The sequence below is a fragment of the Passer montanus genome, unplaced genomic scaffold (assembly GCF_014805655.1).
Source record: "Passer montanus isolate IOZ18808 unplaced genomic scaffold, ASM1480565v1 scaffold19, whole genome shotgun sequence".
Classification (NCBI taxonomy): domain Eukaryota; kingdom Metazoa; phylum Chordata; class Aves; order Passeriformes; family Passeridae; genus Passer; species Passer montanus.
This window is the reverse complement of record NW_024366480.1, coordinates 5,730,481-5,755,208: the sequence shown is the minus strand read 5'-3', so window position 1 is coordinate 5,755,208 and position 24,728 is coordinate 5,730,481. Positions and strand designations below refer to the sequence as shown.

The following is a 24,728-nucleotide window of genomic DNA, read 5'->3' as shown; positions in this document are numbered from 1 at the left end:
CTCCGTGTCGGGGGCGCGGCGGTGGCAGCTCCGGCTCCGCGCCGCCTCCCCGCGGGCGGGTGTTATGGCCCCTTGGGGGAGCGCGGAGGGCTCCCCGGCTTGGAGGTCAGCGCAACTCCTGCTCCTCGTCGTCTCCTGCTGCGGTAGGTACCGGGCAGTGACGCCGCCCGTCCGCCTCCGGCTCGCGGGCCGGGAGGCGGCCGCGGGGGAGGGGGAACAAAGCGGCCTTTCTCCCGGCCGGCCTCGGCGGGGTCCCCGGAGCCTCTCGGCACCGCCGCCACGGCCGGCTGGTGTCCCCGTACTTACCTTCTCTGCCCCCAGCCCCGTCTCCTCCGAACTCGACTGCTCCAAAATTCGCTCCGGGGTTTTTTGTTTGTTTTGTTTGGGGTTTTTTGCGTGTTGTTAATTTATTTATTTATTATTTGTGGGGGTGGACGGAAATCTCCTCTGGGAAGTGCTTAAAACTGCGGCCGGGATTCTGGGATTCGGCCCAGCTGCCCTGGGCTTGCTCTCCCGCAGATGTGCGTTGCCGGGAACTCCGGAGTTGGCGCGGGGCCGCACAAACAAGCCAGCCCCAAATCCTCTGAGTCACGAGTAATCGCTGCCTGTGGATAATAGGGATGGATGCTTGGGAGATGTTCCACGTCCGGCCAGGACGAACGAGGCCTGGTGTCGGGGGCAGGGCGGCCCCTCCGGGCCGCGGAGTCGGGGGCTGGCGCTGGTGATGAGTTTGTGACACATCAGCGCAGGCCTGGAAGACCTTCCAGGGACCTTTGCTTCTGCTCAGCCTGTCCGCAGTTCATACCCGAACAGGAATTCCTGCCTGAGTATAAACCCATCTTTAAAACAGAACTGCTAATCAAAAATATTTGTGTAAATGTACTGAGGTTGGTTTTTACAGTGTAAAGGTCGCCCAGTAACACATGAGAGATCAAACACACAGATACTTGACAAAGAGAGTCGTCTCATGTTTTCTCAGGGAGTTGTGTTTGTTTTATGAAGTCGAGCATAGGTTGTGTCCATGGGCCTCAAGCAGGAGAAGCAGCCTTTGGCACAGAGCTGGGCATGTGCCTTGCCCCGAGGAGGACAGCGACAGGAGCCCTGCTTCAGCAGTTTCTGAAGTAAATGCCTTTGCTCTAAACACACAATTGAACATTAGAAATCGGGATCTCTTCCACTGTTAAAAAAGCAAGCTTGTATTTGGAACATCAAGCAAGATATTTCAGTTTTGCCTTTGCAAAGTGTTTTGTCCAGTGCATGCCTGTGCTGTGACAATCAGTCCAAACTCTAAAAATGTAGATGTACTACATAAACGTGTAGGAGTCTTTCCTATTTCGTATTTACATGAGTAGAAGAATAAGGAAGGCTTCTTCAAACAGAGATTCAACTAGGCCAGTACTCATAGATACACTGGTAAAGTTTAATTTTTGAGTGGGTATATTTGCATGAACAAAGTGGGATACTGACCGACTTGTCAGTGGGATACTGACTGACTGCATTTAAGACTTTAAATGCACATTAAGTAAAGCAAAAAAAAAATTCATGTTGAAAGGTAAACTACAAACACAACTGAAAGGGAGTTAGCTAATGGTGGAGCAGGAAGTGGTAGCAAAATCTCAGGTTTCGATATATTAAGCTGTTCTGTTTGCATACTTACTGTACTTAAACAAATTTAATTTCTGTGAAAAGGTTTTTTAACAAACTCAGTGTGCTATACTCATCACAGAATTAAAATGAAAAGTCAAAATTATAATTGTGATATTCCTCATCAGCCTGACCCAAGTAAAACGTTTTGAACTGTGATACTGTAACTTCGGTGTTACAGTCAGCATTTCCCTTACAAAAGCTTAAATCACAAGCATAATCTTTGGTTAGAGAAAGAATTTAATTTGGTTCGTCTTTCTTGTTAACGCTGTTCATAGGCCTTCAATCAAGGCTTTTGAAAGTTCAGCCAAGAAGGCTTCATAAGTTTCTTCTGCCTGCTAAGAAACACATCACCATCCATTAGTGCCACTGCCAGGAAGGAGCAGGCACTTCTGATTTTGATAAGCACGCTGTGTCACTTCATCCTCATGAGAAATTAGTTTCTCTTAAGAGTTCTTGTTAAAAATTTCTGAAGTTCTGACCAATTTCACTGCTCAAAGGAAAGGAGCTTTATTGTCCCCAGGCTATAGTATCTGAAACAAAACCAAGCATTTATTGTGTAGCTTTCTCTAGCTTTCACTTTGATTTCTCCCATTTATTTATTTTGGGAGAAAAAAGTGAGAGTGAGAACTATGTCCTGTTAAAGCAATTTAACTTCCTGTACAACTGCTTTTAGCTCTTCCAAACTAAACTGATTTAATATTGACATGAATTTGATCAAGACTGCTGTCAGCATAGCTCTGGACTGTAATGTTGATGCTGAGCAGAGCCTTGCAGATATCATTACGTTAAAGGCTTTGAATGCAGTAGGCAGTACCCAAGGTAAATGCATATTTGGGAAAGCAATGATGCATCACTTCAGTTGCCTTCCATTATGCAGTTGCACAGCTAAAATGTCTAGAATTTTCTGCTAATTAAAATACTAAATTCACCAAGGTTGTTATGTGGGCATTCAGCTCCCCAGAGAATGTTTCTCTGTTTCCCTGTAGTTGGTGAATTTTTCAAACCTTCTTTCTGATGATGACTATAATTATAAAAATTTGAGAAGGAGGAATACTGATGAGTGAAATATTGGAATAGCACCGACTAACAAGAATTACGGCTTGGTAGTGCATTGGGCAACATTATTTTTTGGTTTATATTTCCAGCCTTCCTATTGCCTTGAGAATTTTATATCCAACAAGTAATTGATCTTATGTGTCTCTATATAATCCTGGCCTAGCTTTTACTGGGACAAGTATTAAGACATTTCTGCTTATCTCAAAGACCATAACAGTTATCTGAGTTTAAAACAGAACCATATGTTGTGCAAGTAATTATTTTAAGGGGAAAAATGTTGTTTGAGAAATCAGTCCTGTTCTTGAGGGAAGTATTTTTTCAAATCAAAGTTCTGTGATTGATCTGCTGTAAATTAAGTAAATCTTGGAATCATAGAATTATGTAGGTTAGAAAAGACCTTCAAGATCAGAGTCCAACCACAAATCCAGCACTGTCAAGTCCATCATTAAACCATGTCCCTGAACAACACATCTACACATGTTTAAAGTACCTCCAGGGATGCTGATCTTACTTATTTTTTTGCTGTAACATGAACTTCAGTTAGAGAACTGAATTTCTAACATTACCATTTTGTTTGATATTTGTTTAATTCTTGACAGGATGGTGGTTTATATGTGATTGGTACTGTGATGGAGCACTTTCAGGACCAGTTTGTGAGGGATTGGTATTCAGAGCAGAGGCTGAGTTATGAAAAGTCTCTGAGGTGGTACAGTGCAGAAACTAGGACATGCCTTCCTTTGCAATGGAGTCTGGAAGCATGGGTATTTGGTTTCTTCAGCTTTCTGGAAATTCAGACTTTACGTAGTCTTAACTATAGTTGTCACCCAGATATTAATTTGAATTTCTGTCACACTGAGCAGAAGACTACAGGCAATTTCTACAAAGTTTCATACAGTTGGAAGCAGTCAGAGCAGTGGTACCGTAGATGAATCTCCCTGCTCTGATTTCCAGATGTAAACATGTGTCAAAAAATATTTACAGTAGTAGGACGGGGACACTAAAAGAGTTCCAAGGTAGAAATGGCGGCAGAGGTGGTCAGTCTTAATTATCCTTATCTCTAGGTTGGTTTTTAGTTTGGTGGATACCCTTATAAGCAGTAATGACTGAGAAACATTAGTGGAGATCACAAAAGGATTACTCCCAAAATTGTGATTGAAACAGTGTTTTTTATGTTAGACTACTGAGAGTACAGTGCTACTGATATTATTTTGTCCTGTTAAAGAAAAACATAGTACACTTACATGAGGTTTAAAACATTTAATTTTAGATTAGAATCATTCCAGATTTCTGTGGTACAGATGTTGCTGGAAGTGATAACTGTACTGTGTATATAACTCATTCTTCATTTGGTTCTAAGGGAAGACAAGTAAAATTGTCATAAAAATTCACTTGTCAGGACCCGAACTTTACTTGCATGTCAGTTTGTTAATTGATGGTGTGAATGAGGAAGAATAAATAGTTTTTTGGGTTCATTCACTTTGTTTGAAATAATAGCCTGAATCATGTAAGCAATTAAAGTCTGCCAGCCAGTTTATTCCATTTTCTAGAGAAGTTGAACTCTAAAACCAGAACAGACTGTCCTAAAGGAATCACTTGACTTAATAAATTATTGTATCTTAAAGTCTTGAATGTCAGTCTTTAGTGATATTTTGTGATATACTGAACAGATATATTTTGCTAAGCTGTAAATCGTATTATTGGCAAAACCACTGCATTTAATTTATTAGAACAATTTTGTAGTCCTTTAGGAGAACACATCCTAATTTTAACACTAGAAATTTATGTTGTCTGATAAGTTAATCGTATGTCAACTTGTCCAAGTATGTACACATTCAACTGACTGTGCAGAGCCAATATTGCATCTATAGTCAAAATGTCTGTGAGGTCATGTAGGTAACATTTAAAGCAAAGTTAATTCAAGGGGAGAAGAAAAAAACCCATATCCTAAACAACTTCATAGCAAAAAGTTTGAAAATTGAATATAAAGTAGTCGGTGTAATTGTTATGATGCACTAAATGAGAATACTGTCAGCCAGAGAAAGAGCAGATGTGTACTTGTAACCAGAATCATGACAGAAGCCATCTGACTCCACTCCTGTCATCAGAGCAGAGCATGTAATGAGGATGGCTTTTTCATCTGTTCTGTCATTGCTAGGAGAGGAAGAGCTCTCCTGCATTGGTGTTGGAAGGACCCTACACGTGAATCTGTTTGATTATTTACTTCAGTCATTGCTGTTTTAATGTCAAATAGATGTAAATTGTATCAGTATTATTTTCAACTAAGCACTAAATATTTATTTTTTTGTACTTGGTCTGGATAAAACTTAAAATTATTATCAGTCTTGTGGTTTGTTAGCAGATCTCAAATTTTTAAACTTTGTGCCTTTGGTGTTTAAGTACATTCCTTCACACATTATATACCTTTTACCAGATTCCTCAAGTTTCCCAAGGTGTAGACACTATTTCCATACTTCTTAGATATAATTCACTAATTTCCTTACAGGTTTTTTGCAAATGCATGAGTGCTGTTTGCACTTTGTAAATAGTGTGGGTTTGCTTTCTTAGATGTCTCTGCGTTTTCTAGTTTTAGTGTTCCATTTATACTGTCCCAGATAGTTAATGATGATGTTAAAATACTGGAACAACAGAGATATCTGGCTAGGCACTAATTGAGAGTGTGATTTGTTGACAGCCTGGGATGTTTTTAGTTGGCATGCGTTTCAGAATTACTAGCTGTGGCATTTTTGCAGTACCAGTTATTACTTGAGGTGTCTGTTGGTTGGCAACATTGAGCCTCCATAGTTTACGTGGTTTTAAGAAAACACTGCATACTAGTGCATTGGATACTAAAAAATGTGGTTGTAAATTTGAGTTCCTGTGTTTATCCCCTCAGTAGAAATAAATGCTCAGAGTGGTTTATAGCACCAGAGTACGATACCATACTCTGAAGTATTGTGAAGTATTTGTATTGTTCTGTGTTCTTTCTTTGTTCGCTACACTTGCTTTTTTTGCTGCAGTTGTTACTTCCCTGATGGTTCATTATGCAAAGCTTTACAATTGCTTTGAAATATACACTATTGATTCTTGTGAGTATCTAAGCTACAACTACTGAATTCAGCATAATTGACAGATCAGTGCAAACACTTCAGAAACGCCCTAATCTAAGTTGTGGTTCGGACTTGTTTCTCTGAACAGCTGCTTTAAATTTGGATATACTGTTAACTTTTGGTACATTGTTATAATGGTGGTGGTGTCTTCTTATCAAGGATAGCATATTTAGTAGCTATGTACTAGATTTTTTTTCCTGCTATTCTATTTAGGTTAGGTTAGGTTCAGGCTTTTTCCTGCTGTCACTGAATTTTAGGTTATGCGGGAATTTCTGTATATCTTTCTCAGCTATTTTGTGAGGAGCAACTTTTTGTGACTAGTCAGGAAGTTAGCAAGCAAACATGAGAGCCTCCCCAAAACTAAGAAAGCTTACAAGTAGAGCATGTTTTGAAGGGGGAAAGGGAGTCACACAAAACCCTTTGGTTTAGTAACTTGAGTCAAGGTGGTTTCTCACTTAAGCATCTTGTAAGTTTTAGTACTTACAGGACTTTCCCAGATACATTGATTTGGTTGTGGAATTTTTTGTTGTGCAAGAAAGCTCAGTGTGCTCACGCTTTAGTAAATCATAAATTCCGCAAAGCAATGAAAGTGAACTAGTTGTGTTTCTCTGTGGGTGGAAAGTACATTTGAACTATATATATTGGGATGGAAACTGCAGGTTTCACCCATCTGATTGTGTGTAATTCATGACTACCCTTTGCTTAACCTTGCAGGTGTTTCCTCTGCTAAGTGGGAGCTCCTGGGACTGGCTGTGGGTAACCAGAGCAGACATACAAAGTCAGTTGTAGCCATATAACAGTAGAATGATCCTCTAACAAGCAGTGTGAGCACACTTTGGTGCATGGTAAAGGTCTGTAATGAAGTTGCTTGTATTTAAAAGTTAAGAAAAAAGTTAGTCTGCTAAAGGGTCCCATATCTTGGTTTTGTTACTCCAGCTTCATATGCATGTATTGGGAAATAGAGATAAGTTCCTCTGTAAGTACAGAAGGATTGTGAGAATAGTTATTTTGTGGAAAAAAATAAGATTTTCTTCTAATTTATATTTAGCTTTACTAGAAATAATTTTGTTCTAGTCAATGATGTATCTTAAAAATTTAATGATCCTACTAATTTAAGGAGCTGCTCCTTTAGAAAGCAATTTTCAATAACTGAAGGCAAGCAGTTTAGAACAGAAAAATGAAATGTTGTTTGATGTGCCTTGTAGTGGGAAGGCACACACATTCATATGCTCTGACTTCTAGATGTTAGCTGTATATGAATTTTCGTAAGACTTTGCTTAATATCTTTTTTCCTATGCTTCACAAAGGATATTATAATTCAATGAATTAGTATACCCAGGCAGGGTGTTTTCCTTCTATGAAGTTGTATGGAGAAGCTCACATTAGGGATATTGTAGTAACTGGGACTGAGATAAAGAATGCATCACATGCAGTAAACAAATCCATATATGTGTGCTTTTCTTATCACATAGATTTAAGTGGAGACTTTAACCCTCCCTTTCTTTATTTTCTGCACATAGACTTCAACAGAGTAATTTTCAAACAGAGATTCATTTTAGAGTCCTAATTAAAGTGCTTTTTTTTGCTTGTAGTGTTGTTGTATTTACTTCAGCCTGCTCTTCATATTACTAAAGAACTACATTTTTCCATCTGCTGTCTTCTAGAGAAGTGTTTAGGGAGAGTGCACAGGGATTTAACTCAAAATGTGTGTTTAAACCACATTGAAATACTTGTTACTGGACTTGAGAGAATACATATTTCTTTTTATCCAATTTGTAATTTTTTTAAAGTATGGGTAAAGAAGATATGTCCTTTCCATGATCTAAACATCAGTTAAAATTATCTGAGAGAGATGTCTACTCTTAAGTCAGGAAGATGAATGACATCAGACACATGACTTGATCGCAGCAACTTGCAGCTGGAAGCACTGACGGGGATGGATTTGGGTGATTGTATAATTAGCAGAAATAGCTTCCCTTGTCAGGGCACCTCCCATTTGTCATGTTTCCTATCTAAAGGTACTGAACACGCAGTCAGTTCCATGGCTAAAGTTCATCTGGTGTCTGTGGTTGGAGAGATTCATGAAGACAAGAGAGCTGGGATGGCAAGGAAGGGAAAGACTGGGATCTCTTGTTAAGGTGCCTTCACAAGTAAAGGTGGCAGAACTGCTATTCTTCAGAGTGGAATAGGAGGCCAAGATCTCTACAAGAACAGTTGTTTTTTCAGAGGTTGGGAAATAGAGGGGAGGAAAGGAACCATCCTTTTATTTTGAGGGCGTTATGGTGGCTGAGTGAGCATCTAATCAGTCTAAGAGGTTACTCTTATGGGCAAGGAAAAAAAAGGGTTTGAATCCAGAAAGAGCTTGGAAATTGCTTGAGGTCTTGATCTCTGGCTATCCAAGTATTCTCAGGCAGAGAGGTATTACAGGAACTTTAGATTCCTGCATTTGACCTGTACTTCAGCAAATAAGTTAATAAACAAGTAGAGATCTTCAAACATTTTGTAATTCAGTGAATGGCTTTCGTCAATATTTTTAAGCTTCCTTTATGTGATCCCTTTTCTGGCTGATACTGGCATTTGGCATTTCTGCACTCCAGCAGCTTTACTGCAGGATGTGCCTGGGAGCTGCATGTTTGCAGAGTCCAGTTACTAATGACCTACCTCCCTGTTGTTGCTGATCCGGCTAATGCTGTTTCTAGTGCCTGTTGCCTGGGTGTCATGTAGTTTGTCTTACTTCAATTCCATATTTTAAATTATTTGTTGTGTCTGTCATCTATGCACACTGTAACAAAGCCTCAGTGGTATCACAGTTCTCATGCAAATGACAATCCAATATACCACAGCTGAATGATAGTGTTACTAACTTCTTTTTAGGTCCACAATACTAGCTTTCCAGTTTTCCTCATCCATTGTGGAAATGTGGGATAGAACAGAGGCCTTTTGCCTTTACGCTGTAGATGAATAAGGCTTGAGGGAAAGACCTATACCTTTGTTGTCTTGCCGTAGCGAGGAGCACTGTCCCACACTCTCAGCTGGAATTGCCAAGCCAAATTGTGTGTAGAACCGTAGTGGGCTGATCCTGACTGAATACCAGACACACACAAAAGCAACTCTTTAACTCCCTTCTGCAACTGGACAGGGTAGAGGATGTATAACAAAGGGTTAATAGGTTGAGATAAGGTCCTTGAGAGAGCTCAATCACCAAATACTGTCATAGACCAAACCGACTCGAGTTAGAGATATTAACTGAAATAAACAAAATTGGAGCAGGAAAATGAGAAGTAAAAACAGACCTTAAAACACCCTTCCCTTTTTCTTAGCTGTACCTCATCCCCACCAGTGGCACAGGGAGATGGAATAGGGGTTAGGTCAGTTCATCCCTGGTGCTGCTCAGGGAGAGGAGTCCTGCTTCAGTGCAGTGTTCTTTGCATGAGAGACAACTCTCCATGAACTTCTCCAGTTCTCCATGGGCAATAGTGGAACTGCTGCATTCTTCCTTGGGGTGCAGTCCTTAAAGAACAGCCTACTCCAGCTTGCATTCCCCACAGGGTCACAAGTCCTAGCAGGAAACCTCCAGTGTGAGCTTCTGTCTCCATGAGGTTGCAGATCCCTTCCAGGAGCCTGCTCCAACATGGGCCTCCTCTCAACATCCACCTGCTGCAGTGTGGGTCTCCTCCACAGGTGCAGGTGGATCTCTGCATCCCTGTGGTCTTCCATGGGCTGCAGGGACACAGCTGCCTCACCATGGGCTGGCTGCACCATGGTCTGCTAAGGAATCTCAACTCCAGTGCCTGGAGTACGTAACCCCCTTCTTCTCCACTGATCTTGGTGTCTTCAAAGTTTTCCTTTCACACGTACTCAGTTTGTTCTTGTCTGGCCACAGTTACATCTGCACAATGACTTTTTTTTTCTTCTTGAATAAGTTATCACAGAGACTTTACACCGTTTCTTATGGGCTCAGCCTTGGCCAGCAGAACATCTGTCTTGGAGCTGGCTGGCATTGGCTCTCCTGGACACAGTGGAAGCTTCCAGCCGATTTTGTGGAAAGCCAGCTCCTGTAACCCCTCCCCGAACCTCACCGTGTCAACCCAGTATAGGTGCTTTTAGGGTTCATGAGGCGTTTTCCTGGAATAAGCAATCCTATTTTCTAACTTTGCAGAGTAGTAGGAGCAGCAGTGCAACTGTCCTACACAGTCATGATATCTTTCAAGTCAGATGTGCCCAAAGAGTAGAGTTAAGGTCATTGCTGGGGAGTTGAGAGACATCCCTCACTCCTATGGAACAGAAAGTTTTATTGATGCTTGATAGTGACTTTTTAAAAATTAATATCTTGAAATATTCAGCTGTACATCAGTCTTAAAATGTTAAGTAAAAGCATGGAAGCCAGGAATATGTGTGAGAATTAAGTTAATTGGTCTGTGTTTGACTTCCTTTCACCAGTTTTCTGAAACTGTCTGTATTTTGCAGCCTTACAAAGGAGGTCTATCTGAAGTCTGAGATAGCAGTTTAAAGTGTTGATCATGAAGGATTTCGGCATAAAATGTAAAAGCTTTCAGAAATGATTGATAATTAAAATAAAGCTGAATTTAAGTCTTTAATCGGAGGTCTTGCTTACTGACCATACTGCGTATTTGGAAGCAAAAAAAGTGCTCAAAGTACCTGATTTGAAATAAGCATGCACAGTTCCTCAAGCATGTGTGTTGCTCCACTAAAATGATCAGATCAAACAATTTCTGAGAGAGATGAGTTACTGTGATTGTAAGGAGGCTTGAACTAGCTTTAAACTTGTTTGAATGTGATGTATAAATTATTGCTATGAATATAAGGATCACACTGTTAGATTCTTACTAAGCAACTCCTTTATGCCTGTACTGAAATACATTGTACTTTGATGTATTTTTGAAATGTCTTGATGATACTTAAATTTATTTAGACAGGTAATCAGAGTTTGGTTTGCACTTTATGGAGTTCCATTGTCCTGGGAGTGCTTTTCTCCCAGATCTGGAAACCTGCTTTTAAACAGGAATGATATGTACTTAAATTAGCAATATACTTCATTATATAAAGGCAGATAAATGGGAATTTGAACATGTAGGCATTATGTCTGACATTGATCTTGTACTTGTCACCATGCTGTGTCACATTTTTTGCTATTTTAAAATTCAGTGCCTCCCTTTAAAAAGGCCGTAGGAGCAAGTGCTGAAATTTGTTATCAGGTTGGCTTTTAATAGAGTGAAATGTATGTAAAATGAAAGTATTTTTTTACCCTTTATTTTACAGCTGAATTAATGCATTGAAACCTCTTCCAACTACATTTCCCAAAAAGGAAAGCCATAGCTATTGGAACCTTGGAACCTTTTAAACGCAGAATAAAGTATCACCTATTGTGTCATGATCCACAATCATCTAAAAAAACCCAAACCACTCATTTACCATGTAATGTCAGTGCTGAGCCTCTGAGTACTTTTGCAGATGATCCAGAAAGAAAAGGGAGTAAATAGTCAAGTGGATAACAATCACAGTGAAGTATAAACAGTGTAAGAATTTGCAAGTATGCTGTCTTCACAACATCTGCTTTATCACAAATAAACCTTACTCTTCAGTTTTGTAATCTCTACCAACTTGTGAATTCTCCCTAATTTTAAAAAGTTGTATATGTATCTACCATCAATAACAGATGAGGAATGGAAAACTCTGGTACAATGAAATATTCCAGGTTTCCTTTCTACTTGTTTCCCAGAACTGAACCTCTTCTAGAGGTACCCTTTTTGTTTCTCAAAGAGCCAACACACAGCAAAGCCAATGCCCTTAAACTGTGACTTACTATTATTATTCATTAAACACAGTTACCAGTAAGGAATTGTAAGGGATGTAATCTGCTTTCATCAATGCAAAAGTGTAGCAATGCTTTTCATGTGCATTGAAAAGAATCTACATCCAGAAGAATGCAACTGCCTGTCAAGTTTGGTAAATGCTATTAACATAAGAAAGTAATATATTTTTCAGTTAGCTCTTTTTCCAAAGCATTCTTCATCCCTTTCTTTTAAAAAATGCTCTGGTTGTTTGGGTTGGTTTTTTTGGGGGGGGATTTTTTTTGGCTTTTTTTTGTTTGTTTGTTTCAGGGTTTTGTTATGTTGTTTTGGTTTTTTGGTTTGTTTTTGGTTTTTTGGTGGTTTTGTTTTTTCCCAGTCATACACAGATTGAATCTGAATGTCCCAACAAATGGCTGTCGTTTCTTTCCCTAGTTGTGTTAACTTCACATGTGGTCTCTCTTTATAAAGGAGCATGTATGTACCTAGTGGTGACTTGCTGGTACTGGACTTCCTAAAAAAATAGGCTTACTTCAGAAGCATGCTGTGAACCTCACTTGCATCTGAATTTACTGTGCTCCAAGATGGGACATGGTTGGTAACAAACTTTCAATAAATATTTTTGATTTAATATATTTTTTGCATAGTCTCCTAAAAGCTCTTTACTACCTAAATAAGGTTTAATTGTTAAGATAGACTAATACTGACAGTATTCCTGTAAAGTATGTTGAGCAAGGTAGAAGCTGAAGCACAGAAAATAAATAGCTGTTTCGTGGTTGTGCATGCCTAGAGTTTGTTACTCCACATTTCTGATCCTATACGGATTCTGTGTGAGTGAACTGGGGAGTCTTGGTTTGGCATAATTTAAGGCAGAGTCAGTGTGGGAAAAGGCAGGCTTATTAAAGGAATGTGAGGCAACAGGAGCATGACTTAATGATCTGAACTCCTCTGCAGAGAAGTCTCAATTCTCAGTGTAGGCAGATTAGTCTGGCCCTTAGAGGGAAGATACAGAATGAAGAGTTGTCCTAAATTATTTAAATGCCAACAGCATCCTTCTGGGAAATACCCAGTTACTGAGTTTTTGTTGTGGAAGTGGAAATGGGCTACTTTCAGAGCAGTGTCTGTTCTACTTTATTTAAAACTCTAGCTCTTATCCTTGTCTGGTTTTACAGATGTTACTAACAACTGATTTCCTCTCATCTGCTCGTTGGAAACACAGTCTATTGTATATTTCAGCTGTGTTTAAGTGAGTGGATGCAGAGTGCTTTAAGAGGTTTAGTGATGATCTGCTGCTGCTTAAAGAGCTCCTTCAGACCACATACATTTTCTTGGAAGCAGAGGTAGAATATTCTTTATCACGAATTACTGTATTCTATATGGAATCTGTTACACTTAGTGACAAATCTACAGTGAAACCTCTGTGTTGGAATACATACAGAACTGTAAGATTTTTTTGTTTAAATTTTTATTAACTGGATTTTTGGTACTGTTACTCTTTTGCCAAACATAGAAATAGTCCAGAGTGTTTGGAAGTTGTGGGGAGTGTGCAGATGTGCACGGCTGAGTGATCCACAGGAAGAGAATTGATAGTCACGTTGTTGGGTAACAGTGAATATGCTCAAATTAAACAACTGAAGTGGCTTTTTGACAATGAGGTTGTCAACTGGATGGACAAAGAAGCAGGCAGTTACTATGTAACTTGACATTCAGTCATCTGGTGTTAATCAGAATCATTCTTGTCAGGGTTTTCCACAGAGAGAGTAAATTTTAAATAATATATTATCCCATATATTTTAATAAGTTCTCTTTAGGAAGCTGGATTGCAGAAAGAAATAGTTGTTTTAAAATACCCTTAGGAAGTTATTGGCTTGTGTAAACAAGTAGTGAGAATGTTTTTTGATCAAGAAAAGCACAGATCAGAAGAGCTTGTGTCAAAGAGATTAGGTGTACTAGGTGTAGGGATAGCATACTGGAAGGTAATTATAACTATGAATGTAAGGGTATGTGGTGATAAGGATTTTGGAAATACCTGTTAGATGGCATTCTCTTGTCCAAGGTGTTAATTTTTCTTACTGTGTTTAAACCTCTCTTCCTATTTGTGCTTTTGTCGCCTTGGGAGCCTGCCCTTGAGCAAATGTGTTTGTGTGTGTGTTTGTGTGTTACTCATGGGCTGCTTTTCCCTCCCTGGGGAACTGATGGTTTGTAGGGTTTTTCAGAGCACTGCAGTGTGGTGCTCTTTGGTTTTCCCAGTGCTCATCCGTGGTAGGTAAGTTTCTTTGAACCTCCTTTCCTAGTTCTGCTGGTGGGACAGGCATGTGGGTGAGCCTGAGAACAGGAGTATTAGAAATGGGCAGCTTCATGCTGGCCGTGTTGACACTGAGGGAGATTGTATGGTTCCAAATATGGCTGTGTTTCAGTGAAAGGAGGAGGATTATTTCTTTGTCATTCATCTCCATAGGCTTTTTCATGCAGTTGGTAACTGAATGAAGAAGGGGGAGTGGGCCAATTCACACGTCTATAAATGCACCTAATTCAACTACCTGACTTCTGAAAACCTCTTTGCTCTTTTGAATTGCAGTGAAATGACATCTAAAACATGATGGTTCAGCGTGCAATGTACCACCACATTTGAGTTAATTTGACCCTGAGATAAACATGTATCATGAATTTTATGGATGTTTCCAATTCGTTACAAAGCATTTTGATAGAAATTATGGTTCTGCTGCCCAGGACTACATGGATGTAGTTGACAGACAGGAATATCTGTATTCGTTACAAAGCATTTTGATAGAAATTATGGTTCTGCTGCCCAGGATGTAGTTGACAGACAGGAATATCTGTGCATATTTAAGAAGGAAATCTGGATGTAGTTCAAATTTTATGTTACAAAAAAGAATGAAAGATTCTTGAAGGCTTAGAGCTACTGTAATATAATAAAATGTGAGGTTTTGTGACCCATAAAATGTGAGACTTGCTCTTACCGACTACTGAGAATAGGCACAGAAAGTGCCTTTAGGGTCATACAAACAAGCCTTCATTTGTAAATGATGGCATATAAACGATGTGAGTAATCGTGATCCTAAAGTTTCTGTGACAAATACTTGCTACTTAAAAAGCCAAAACCAGAATCCATATAGCAAAGTACTTGTGTGTCTACTTTAACACAGTTATAGTTTTTCAGGGGTAATTTGTGAGTCTCAGGAATGTAGTTTGATAGTGGAAAATTACATACTTGAGTGTTTTGAAACAGACTTTGTTGTGTTCTCTTCGACCAATGTTAGGTGTACTGTGGCTGTCTTGAGGTTGTGCTGTACTCTGCTGAACTGCAGCTGCCTAAACTATCTATCTAGTCAAATGCTTATCTAGCTCTACAGAAAGGATTTTATTTTGCTTTGTTTTGCAGTTGTGGAGTACTTTCCAACACTCACGTTTGTAGTCACTGATAGTAGAAGATTGTGTTTATGGCAAGATGCTGTAGTACCCTACAGTCCTGTGCAATAAGAGACACAGTATTCTGGCTGTCAGAAGTGCACTTGTTTCCAGTGCATATAAAGGTGGTAATGTTAACTGTCCTTATCTTACAATTACTGTATTAAAAGTGTTTTCACATAATCTCTCTTGTCTCCATTACAACCTCCAGGACAATCAATGAAATTCAGGATTTCCAAATGTTCATGAAAGCCTTTCCCTTTGGTGCTCAGAATTTTGTACTTTTTTCTCAGTGACTCAGGGGAGAGAGGGAGGGTGAAGCACAACGAGGAGACAGTTGTTAGCACAGGATCGCTGTATGTCAGTTCTGTTTCACTTGGTTTTACTCTGCTGTTGTTTTGTGTTTCTTTAGTACTGATAGCTTTATCACTTGTGAACATTACTCAAGCCTAGTCGTTCTTTCCTTTATGCTTCCCATGGGTAGTTCTGTCCATGGGAAACACAAAGTCATCTTATGTGCTTTCTTTAACCCCACCTATCTCTGCTATGCTTCCTGTAAAGCACTGCTATTTCATTATGTTTTGGAACATGGTGGGCTGAGATTTCCAGTTTTTACAAGGCAATGAGTTCTGTAGAGCAAGAGTTGTTTTTCTTGTTTGCAGAGTTCCTGACACAATAAAGCTATAATAAAGAGAAAAGCTTATTTGTACTGTTACAGGGAAAATAGCCATGTAGTGATATGTTACTGTATCATGAGCCAAGTAAAGAAGACTCCAAATTTATCACAAATTTATTTTGACAATTTATTTCTAAGATACTCAATGGTATTTGAAATAAAACAGGTATACTCATGCTCATGTGTGAGGTACAGCACCAACATTCTTGCAGGACAAGAATCACAGGATTTATAGCAGATAGCATGGTAGGGAAGGAGGAAAAAAGGAAAAGATCTTTTGAAAGAGAGGGAGCGAATTTGGGTCTTAGCGATATGCACCTATTAGTCTATTGGTTTTAAAATTTTTTTAATACATATAGGTGGCTTCTTGACTTTTTAAAAATTATCCATGAGGCTCTTGGTAGTTTCCTATTTGGAATCAATGGCTTGAATCAATGCAGTAGCTGTAGTAGAGTTTTCTCAAATAAGAATATAGATCTTGCATAAAATACTGGAGACAAAATAATTTTTACTAAATTACAAATTTTGTTGGCTATTTCCCTTATCTTGTTTGTTATGATGAATCAAATCTATTTGAACAAAAGAATCTAAAAATCTCAAGGCTGCCATGCACAGAATTCTTTCATGGGTGCTGAGTGTACCCATTCAAGTATGCACACATGTTAATATTAGGAGTATGCTTAGCAATTTCAAGATCTGATTCTTATTTAAAGAAGTTGCTAATCTGGGTAAAATCATGTCTTGCAGGCCATCTATCTTCTATTAACGTCTTGTCTTTTTTTACTTGTTACGATTCACAGTAGTTTGAGGAATGCGGTATGTATGACCAGCAAGTTCTAGCAAGTTCATCTCTTATTCTTCCTAAGTCCTGAGGATATTTAATAAGCAGCATTGTTTAGACAACTCTGGAAGGTTAGTGTAGCTAATTAATAGCCTTTCCTATCATAGCAATTGAAATTTCCCTGCTGACATCCTTAGAGCAAAAACTGTGTCAATTCAATGTCATTTCAGTAGCTCCTGAACAGACGCTCCTACACGGTGTGGTTGTCTTTAAACTTGGTAACATCTCCACTTCTATCTGCTGTAACTAGAGCAGATCAAGTAGCTTGTGATAAATAATGAAATTAATTTTGCACAAGGTTGTTTGCATGTGATTAACAAAAAGCATTATTTCACAGATGTTGAAGGCACAGGTGAAAAAGGTGCGTTGCCTTAGGAGCTCTTTCCCCCTTTGGCTGTGCTTTTTCATGCTGGCTGCACAACGGGTGCAGGGTTACACTATGCAAGGTTACTTCTACATTTTAATTAGTTCACTGAAGCATTAACAAGGGACCAAGACTATGTCTTGTGTTACTGGAAGGTGCTGGGCAGACAGTGTGACATGTGGTTTAAGTTCAGTTTCAATGTGAATAGGTGCGCGGGGGTCTAAAAACTCCAGTTACCAGAATATGCATAAACAAGTCTGCACAAGTCTTGGCAAGGTCTGTGATTTCTGTGAACTTTTTTTCATACATTAAAGGAAACAAATTTTCTTGGGAACTTTACAGTGCTTTTTAATTCTATCAGTAAGAAAACTAAACGCATTAAAAAGTATAAAAAGTTGTCAAATCAAAAGTTTTATTTCTAGTAATAAGTAGCAAGAAGGAAAGAACAGTTTTATCTTTCAAATGAGGATATTTTTCTTAGATGCAATAAACATGCAGTGTTTTGATGATTTTTATATTTGATATATGTGCAAAATGTGCTGTAAATATACTGTTGCTTCATTGCCCTTCCTGGTAAACTGCTTGCTTTCAAGTCACTTTTGTCACTACAGTGAATTCAGCTCGAATATGTTGCAGTTAATTCTAATTTATTGTTACTGTCATAAAGGTGGAGTTGAAGCTCAGCAGCACTATTCCACTGACTCCAGTATTCCCTGGTTTGCTCAGGCCAATATTCCAAAAAGACTATAGCAGATCTGGAAATTTTGGTTTGATTTCTCAATCCCCTATTTTTGCTTCAGTCAGAACCATGAAATTTTCTACTTGATCTCTGTCTGGATTGTGACATCTTAGACCTTCTGCTGAATAAAGACTTGAAATAAATTGTTGTTGTGACTTTATTTTATGAATCTGGTTAGCATTCTGGATTTTGAAACCATAATTCTCTAGATGTATCTTAGGCCTTTTTCTTTTTGGCACATGACGTGTAGGCTCACTAGTAAATGTGCAGCAGTAGAGCAGTGTTTTCTTTCTTTTCAAAAACCCTCGTGATTCTCCACCACCCTACAATATCAAGTACTCCTACACTATTTCAGTCTTTTTTGGAAAAAAAAATCAGTTGTAAGTCTGAGTCATACTGTAATCTGGAACCAGAAACTTGGATGTTTTGTGGATTCCTGGTAGAGATTCATGGAGTAATAGCAGATTATATTTTCATTTCTTCAACCTTATAATAGGTTTTTGATGGTTACAGTTATTATTTGTGAATAATGATTTAATTTCTTCTGTTAGCATTTTTTCAGGGTGGCACAGGCCCAAATCATGAGAAGAAAAGAAGATAACCAGCAGTATTATACTTTAAGAATATATGACTTGATTAATTCTTGCTGTTACCATCTAACTTGTGACAGAGTAGTGAAATCTTTTTGTTTGTATGTGGTTATGGATTTTTATTTTAATTTTTAAAAATACAGTACACCAGCTCTACATAGATTGTTGTGTGCTAACATTTGTTCCTGTACTTACAAAGAATTAAGATGAGAAATAATTTAGCATGATGAAAAAACAAAACCAATTTTTTTACTGCAACCATAATTTATAGAAGCCAGTAGGTAAAAGTACGAAGCGTATGAAGAGTATGAATCAAATTTGCATTGCTCTTCCCTCTACTGTATAAGCACTGTGCAGCCCACACATCAAAATTTTCCCCTAGTCTGGCACTTCTCAAATGTGACGTAGTTTAAATTCTGAAATGGGGATTTTAGAAAAGGATAGTTACAGCCATTGAACATGTACAAATGGGCTAAGCAGTTCTTTCATAAAATAACGGAGTTTCAGTACTTTAAATAGCTGTTTAAAATAGCTAGAAACTTCGGTTTTTTCTAGTTTAAGTAATATAGCAGTGGAAGTTTCCAAATAGGAGGGCAAAGTGTTAGATTCAAATTAATGATAGGGTCTAATCAGTTAAGAATAGGCTTCTAAGCCTCATAATGCACATAGCTCATTTAAGGATGGGTAGGCAGTATAGTCTCTCTTGCTTCCCCTGCTAGTTTGGATCTCCTCCTTTTCCCTCTGATTTCCTCAGTCTTTTTTGTTGAGATTTAGTTGTAATTTAGGTGACTGAATTCACTGTTTGAATTGTTTATTTTGGTTTAGTAATCTGTTTTTCTTCTACTCCCTGTCTAATGTCAAGTGCTGCGTTAGATTACCACCTGAGAACGCGTACAACCTTCAGGCAGTGGGCAGTCAGGTAACCTCCTTTACACCTGGCAGGGCAGAAGTAGGGTAGGGTGTGACATGAATAGAAGTACTTATGTACTTAAAATCAGGAATCTTGTTGAAGCTGAGCCAGTGTCTCTGCTAGATTTCCAATTTCCACTGCTTGCTGCCAAGTATATTAGAGCTGTCTATAAATAGTTTGTGGAATTTTTGACTGAGAATAAAAAATAATGTCAGGTTCTTTTCTGTCCCTGCCTTTTAAAACAACAACTGAGAAGCTGCAACTGCTTTGTTTTTTGTTTTTTTGTTCTGAAACTTTCACACAAAAATCCTTAAGTCAAATTAGTTTAGCTTCTACTTTAAAATTATGTATTTAATGGTAGCAGTCTCAAAATACAAAAAGAGTGGAAAGTGACTGGGAAGCTACATTTACAGCTCAAGAATGTGAATAGTTTATAGACTTCAGCATCTTCCAAACATTTGCTTGATGTTTGCTGATGGTGCTGTGGGCTCTGTTTTAAGACTCCACCATCATCTGGCTGGCAGCATCTATGTAAAATTTGTATTATGCTAACATCTCAGATGATGTGGAATTTTATACAATATCTTATGTGTGTTGCCGTGGCATTCACAATTGGTGTAATATTAATGAATAATGTATGCAGTACCTGGTGAATCCAGAATTAGAACTTGTGTGGTTTACACTGAGTGGCTGTGGAGGCTGAGCTTATTCCTGAAATTGAGGTGGAGCTTCCCTGGCAGCACTGAAGCTGTGGGGTGTAGAGGACATGCTTGGGGGCTGTGTTGGTACATCCCACAGCCTGGCAAGAGGGGATTCATGGGGCAAAACAAGGTCTGCTGAAGACTTAAGTTTGTGCTATACGTTTCTAAAGGGATTTTCTTGGGCTAGGTCTAGTGTGGCCCAGAAAACTCTGTATCCATTACAAGTAGGAACATATTCTCCAAGAGAAATCCATTCAGAAACGTGTCCCTTACCTGAAAAAAAATACTAATGTAGACAAATCCCAAGTTCACATGATAATACTATCAGGAATAAAGGATGTATTATGTTTTGGTAAAGAAAGTAATAGATTTGTAATTTGTAAATGCAAAGCATTCACTGATGTAGCAAACTTAGATTTTTAGAGTATGGATTGTAATAGTCAATTTTTGAAGAAAGCAGACTTTTTTTTAGATGTGGAGGTAATTATAACGCTAAGAAATGTAAAAGTAGGACATACGTCTTTTGAGATTTTTAATTCAGTGTTACAAATTATAAAATATCAATATAGAATGGGCTGTGCTAGTAAAGGACCATCTAATTCACCTGCTGTAGGCAGGGGACTTTCCACTAGACCAGGTTGCTCTAAGCCCCATCCAGCATGATCCTGAACACTTCCAGGGATGGGGCATTTTTATGGGGAGAAAACTTCTCTGTTCTCAGGGATGGGGCATTTTTATGGGGAGAAAACTTCTCTGTTTTTCACCAGCCTCACAGCAAAGAATTTCCTCCTGGTATCCAGACTAACTCTTTCAGTGTAGTCATTACCCCTTGTCCTGTCACTACAGGTCCTTTCCAGCTCTCCTATAGGCCCCTTTAGGCACTGAAATAACCCCACCTGAATAACCACAGCTCCCAGACTTTCCTCACAGGAGAGATGCTCCAGCACTGATCACCTTTGTGGCCCTACTTATGGCAACAAAGGTAGGTGTGATGTTCATTCAAGTGCTGATTAACTTTGGAGCTTAGGCTTTTCAGAGCAAATGTGGATTTGGAATCTTCATGACTGTTTTATCCACCAAGAAATGAATAAAGACCTGTTTTTCAAAAGTGTAATGCAACTACATGTTGTACACAAAGTTCCTCTGAGAGAAGGAGAGGACAGTGTGAGAGAGTGATTAGTCAAAGACAATGTTAGACAAGTTTTGAATATACAGTGCAGACTTTCAGCAGCACCATTTCCATTATTTTATACCCAAGAATAATTGTCTAAGCATAAAATGGTGGATACTGGTTGTTGTAAATGGTAAAAAAAATCTGAAACCTGCATGAAATTATTCCATTGCAGAATTGATTCTTTAAGTTTTTGTCTTAGTTTATTAAATAAAGTTAAATCACAGTTGGTCTAAAATGAAAATGGTCCCACATAAAATAACAGCATTGAGTATTGTAAGCAAATTCTGTGCTTCATCTTCTTTTACAGTGAAATTTTATGTGCTTATTTCTGGATTTTGTATTGTTAAATATTTAAATAAGCCCCAATTTCAGTATAGTTTCATCTGTTAGTCACTTTTATTCTTAATTAAAGAAATTACATAAGCTACTGTTTTCATATACAACACTTTCTCCTTTCATCTGAACGTTGGCTTTCACTCTTTGGAATTTTAGATACATTAACTGTATCCTCTTTGTAGTAAGCGTTCTTCTGTTACTAGAACTTTCAGTAAAGGTTGTCACTGTTGCTCTGCTTGCCTTCCGTAGAAAATTCTGACTGATGCCTATATGGCAGTGTTTCTATGTATTTCATGTGTAATTTTATATTAAAAGAAATGGTTGTTTAATCCATTCCTCACATAAAGGATATTTTGTATCTTGCTGTGTATTTGAAATCTGATTTACAAATGATCACCTGAAATTCTGTAAGGAAATAAGGGGAAAAAAGTAAAGTAAACCGAACTAGTTAATGCCAAACTGTTGATTTAAAAATAAATAATATAAAATTTGTCAATAACTGTTCTGGAGATTCTTCAGCTACAGTGGAGATTATTGATCAGTTAATTCCTAAAAGTCAATATCATCCCTTCTCATGGTGCTTTTTAAATTGCCTTCTATCATGAGTTGCATATTGCCCTTTGTCAAGGAAGTAAGCAGCAGCTGGGTGTAGGGCAAAAACTAGTGGTCAAAGTGCAATACATTATGTAAAAAAAGTCAGTGAAGACAGGAAAATATGAGATTACTGTGCTTTGTGAAACTTATTCTGAGTAGTTGATACAAGTACATATTGGCGCACAAACTAATTTTATTTCATGCATATCTGTAATAGAAGGGATATAGTGATTGCAAACTAAACTGTGAGAAGGCAGAAAATAGTAAAATAGTTTATTGCATCTAAGAAAAATATCCTCATTTGAAAGATAAAACTGTTCTTTCCTTCTTGCTACTTATTACTAGAAATAAAACTTTGATTTGACAACTTTTAATACTTATTGATGTGTTTAGTTTTCTTACTGATAGAATTAAAAAGTACTGTAAAGTTCCCAAGAAAACTTGTTTCCTTTAATGTATGAAAAAAGTGGTGATACCTGTAAAAACTGGTACTGGTATTGTAGAAATTTGGAAATGATACTGCTGCTTTGCTTTTTTACTGGATATGGAGATATTACAAACAGTTGCCTGACTTCAGTGGACTGTATGTTCTGAGCTGTGCCACACCTTAGTTTGAAGCATTCCAGATAGCAATAACTCCCTATTTCACAGACTGTTCTGGCAGGTAAGTTTCAAACCATTAGACTGCTCTTAGTTTTTTCCCTTTTGCTTCGCTTTCAGTTCCTTTACTCATGTAATTTGAAGCGTACATGTGGCTCTTCCTGTCTTCTGAGGAAGAGAAAATTTGAATTTCTGTAGTTCAGTTTAGCGGTGGTTGGAGAACACATGGTGCAGAGATATAAAAGAAAGTACAGGAGAAACCTTAATTTTAGAGACTGGGTTATAAAAGAGGAAAAAACACATCTAGTCCTTTTTGCACGCTCATGTCCCTCAGATTACAGAACGTATTTCTTTAATTTGGTACTTTCAGTAATACTGAATGCTAAATACTCATCCTTCTGCAATGCAGGAGAGCTTGGCAGAAGTATGGCCATATACCTATGCCTGTGTAGCTCTTGGCTGTGGATACAGCTTTAAATTCCTGCAGCTGATGCATTTTATTCTAAATGAACATTAGTTTAACAAGTATAAGGAAAGCGTTCAAGAGATGAGGTTGTAAATGATGAGTCAAAAGACTGAGAAGGCTCCTAACTGATTTTTTTTTGGCTCATTAACTGCAGGTGGCCCACAAATAAGTAATTCAGTATTTTGCTAATACTAATGCTTTTATCATAGAATGGAATGGTTTGGAAGGAACCTTTATGGATGATCTAGTTTATCTGAAGAAGAGTAGTAGTACTTGTTTTTCTGTTGATCTCCCAGCTCTGAGCTGTAACATCATAACCATGGATTAACCATAGGCGTGGTAGGCAGGCCGTGGCCTTTGTCACTTTTCTCCTGCAGGCTTGGCAGAGGAGCCTGACTGTGGTTCAGCAGGACACACGGCAGCTTCAGTGGAAGCTTGTTTCTGCTCAGCTGTGCTTAGGTGTTTGCAGGAAGTGGGCTATGGTTGGGATTGTCACAAAATGTGCTATCAAAAAGGGTCATTCCAGGAAGCCTGATATTGCAGAGGCATCATGGATTTTCCAGCTCCTGTATCTGTAGATTAAGAAATTTATTTTTATTTTTTGTACTCAGTAGTCAAAGCACCATTGCTAAGTGTTTTTTTAGTGAGGTGATACGGAAGACAGCACCAATTTGTTCTTGAAAGCATATAGTACCCTTATTTTGGTCAATTAGAAGCAAAACTTAGTGAAGAATGATGCAAAGTAAATTCAGGTGAAGAGGCAGCTTTGTAAGGTACAGGATGGAAGGAATTTTGGGAGTAGAATGAAGAAAAGATGTTTGGTCATGAAATACATTGTTTAAAGTAGAGCAAGTTGAACGCATATCACGATAAAGGGTGTTGAGAAACACATAATATGCAGGAACTGTTGTTGATCTCTTGCCCTTGATAATTGTGGTTCAAGAAAAATACCCTGTCCAGTCTGCCTATGTGGCATTCATTATACACCACAGTGCCTTTTAACTCAAGGTAGTTAAAAAGCTCTCTCTTCATAGCTGTTCAGTTACAGCACTTCTTCAATTTATCCAGTTCTATTTATAGGGGGTTGTAATTTGACTGTTGAGGATAATGGCACGGGCTTAATCTTGATACAGAAGAATTTAGCTTCAATGGAGATAGGTGTATGTGATTTTTCTTTGTGGACAGTAACTACTTAGTGTGCCAGCAGAAATAAAGGTGACTTAAATAACCTTTGCTACTATGATTTTTTTTTCTTTTCATTTTTTCTCTTCAACAATCAATTTTTCTGTAAAACACCATCTGGATTTAATTCAGTCTCAGGATACATGATGTTATTTCAAACTGAAGTTATAGAGTTTGATTTTACAATCACAGTGGACAAAGTTGCATGTACCAGATCTTTGTGTGTGCTTTTGCACTGTTTATCATTGCAGTGTATTATATTGATATTACTAATTTTAGTCTATTTGAAATCAAAACTGCTTAATTTAAGAGTCATTATTTATTGTCTCATTATTTAGGTAAACTTGTTCTTTGTCCAAAGCCTTCAAGGTCAGATATATATATATATATATGTATATATAAGTATGTATTTATATATCTGGAGACCAAAAGGTTATCTTGTTTAATCTGCTAAGGAACACTTAATTGTAGGAGGGTGGAGATAGGTGGGAGTCTGTTTGGCTGTG

The 24,728-nt window shown here is 38.2% G+C and overlaps 1 protein-coding gene across 1 annotated transcript in view; it reads left to right on the top strand.

Annotated features, from left to right (window-relative positions):
- Positions 1-6: 6 nt before the first annotated feature.
- Positions 7-24,728, top strand: part of LRP12 (LDL receptor related protein 12) — a 49,964-nt gene continuing 25,242 nt past the window's right edge. The window contains exon 1 of the mRNA XM_039706031.1: positions 7-143. Coding sequence (XP_039561965.1) covers positions 65-143 — 79 coding nt within the window. The 5' untranslated portion in view covers positions 7-64. The remainder of the gene's footprint in view (positions 144-24,728) is intronic.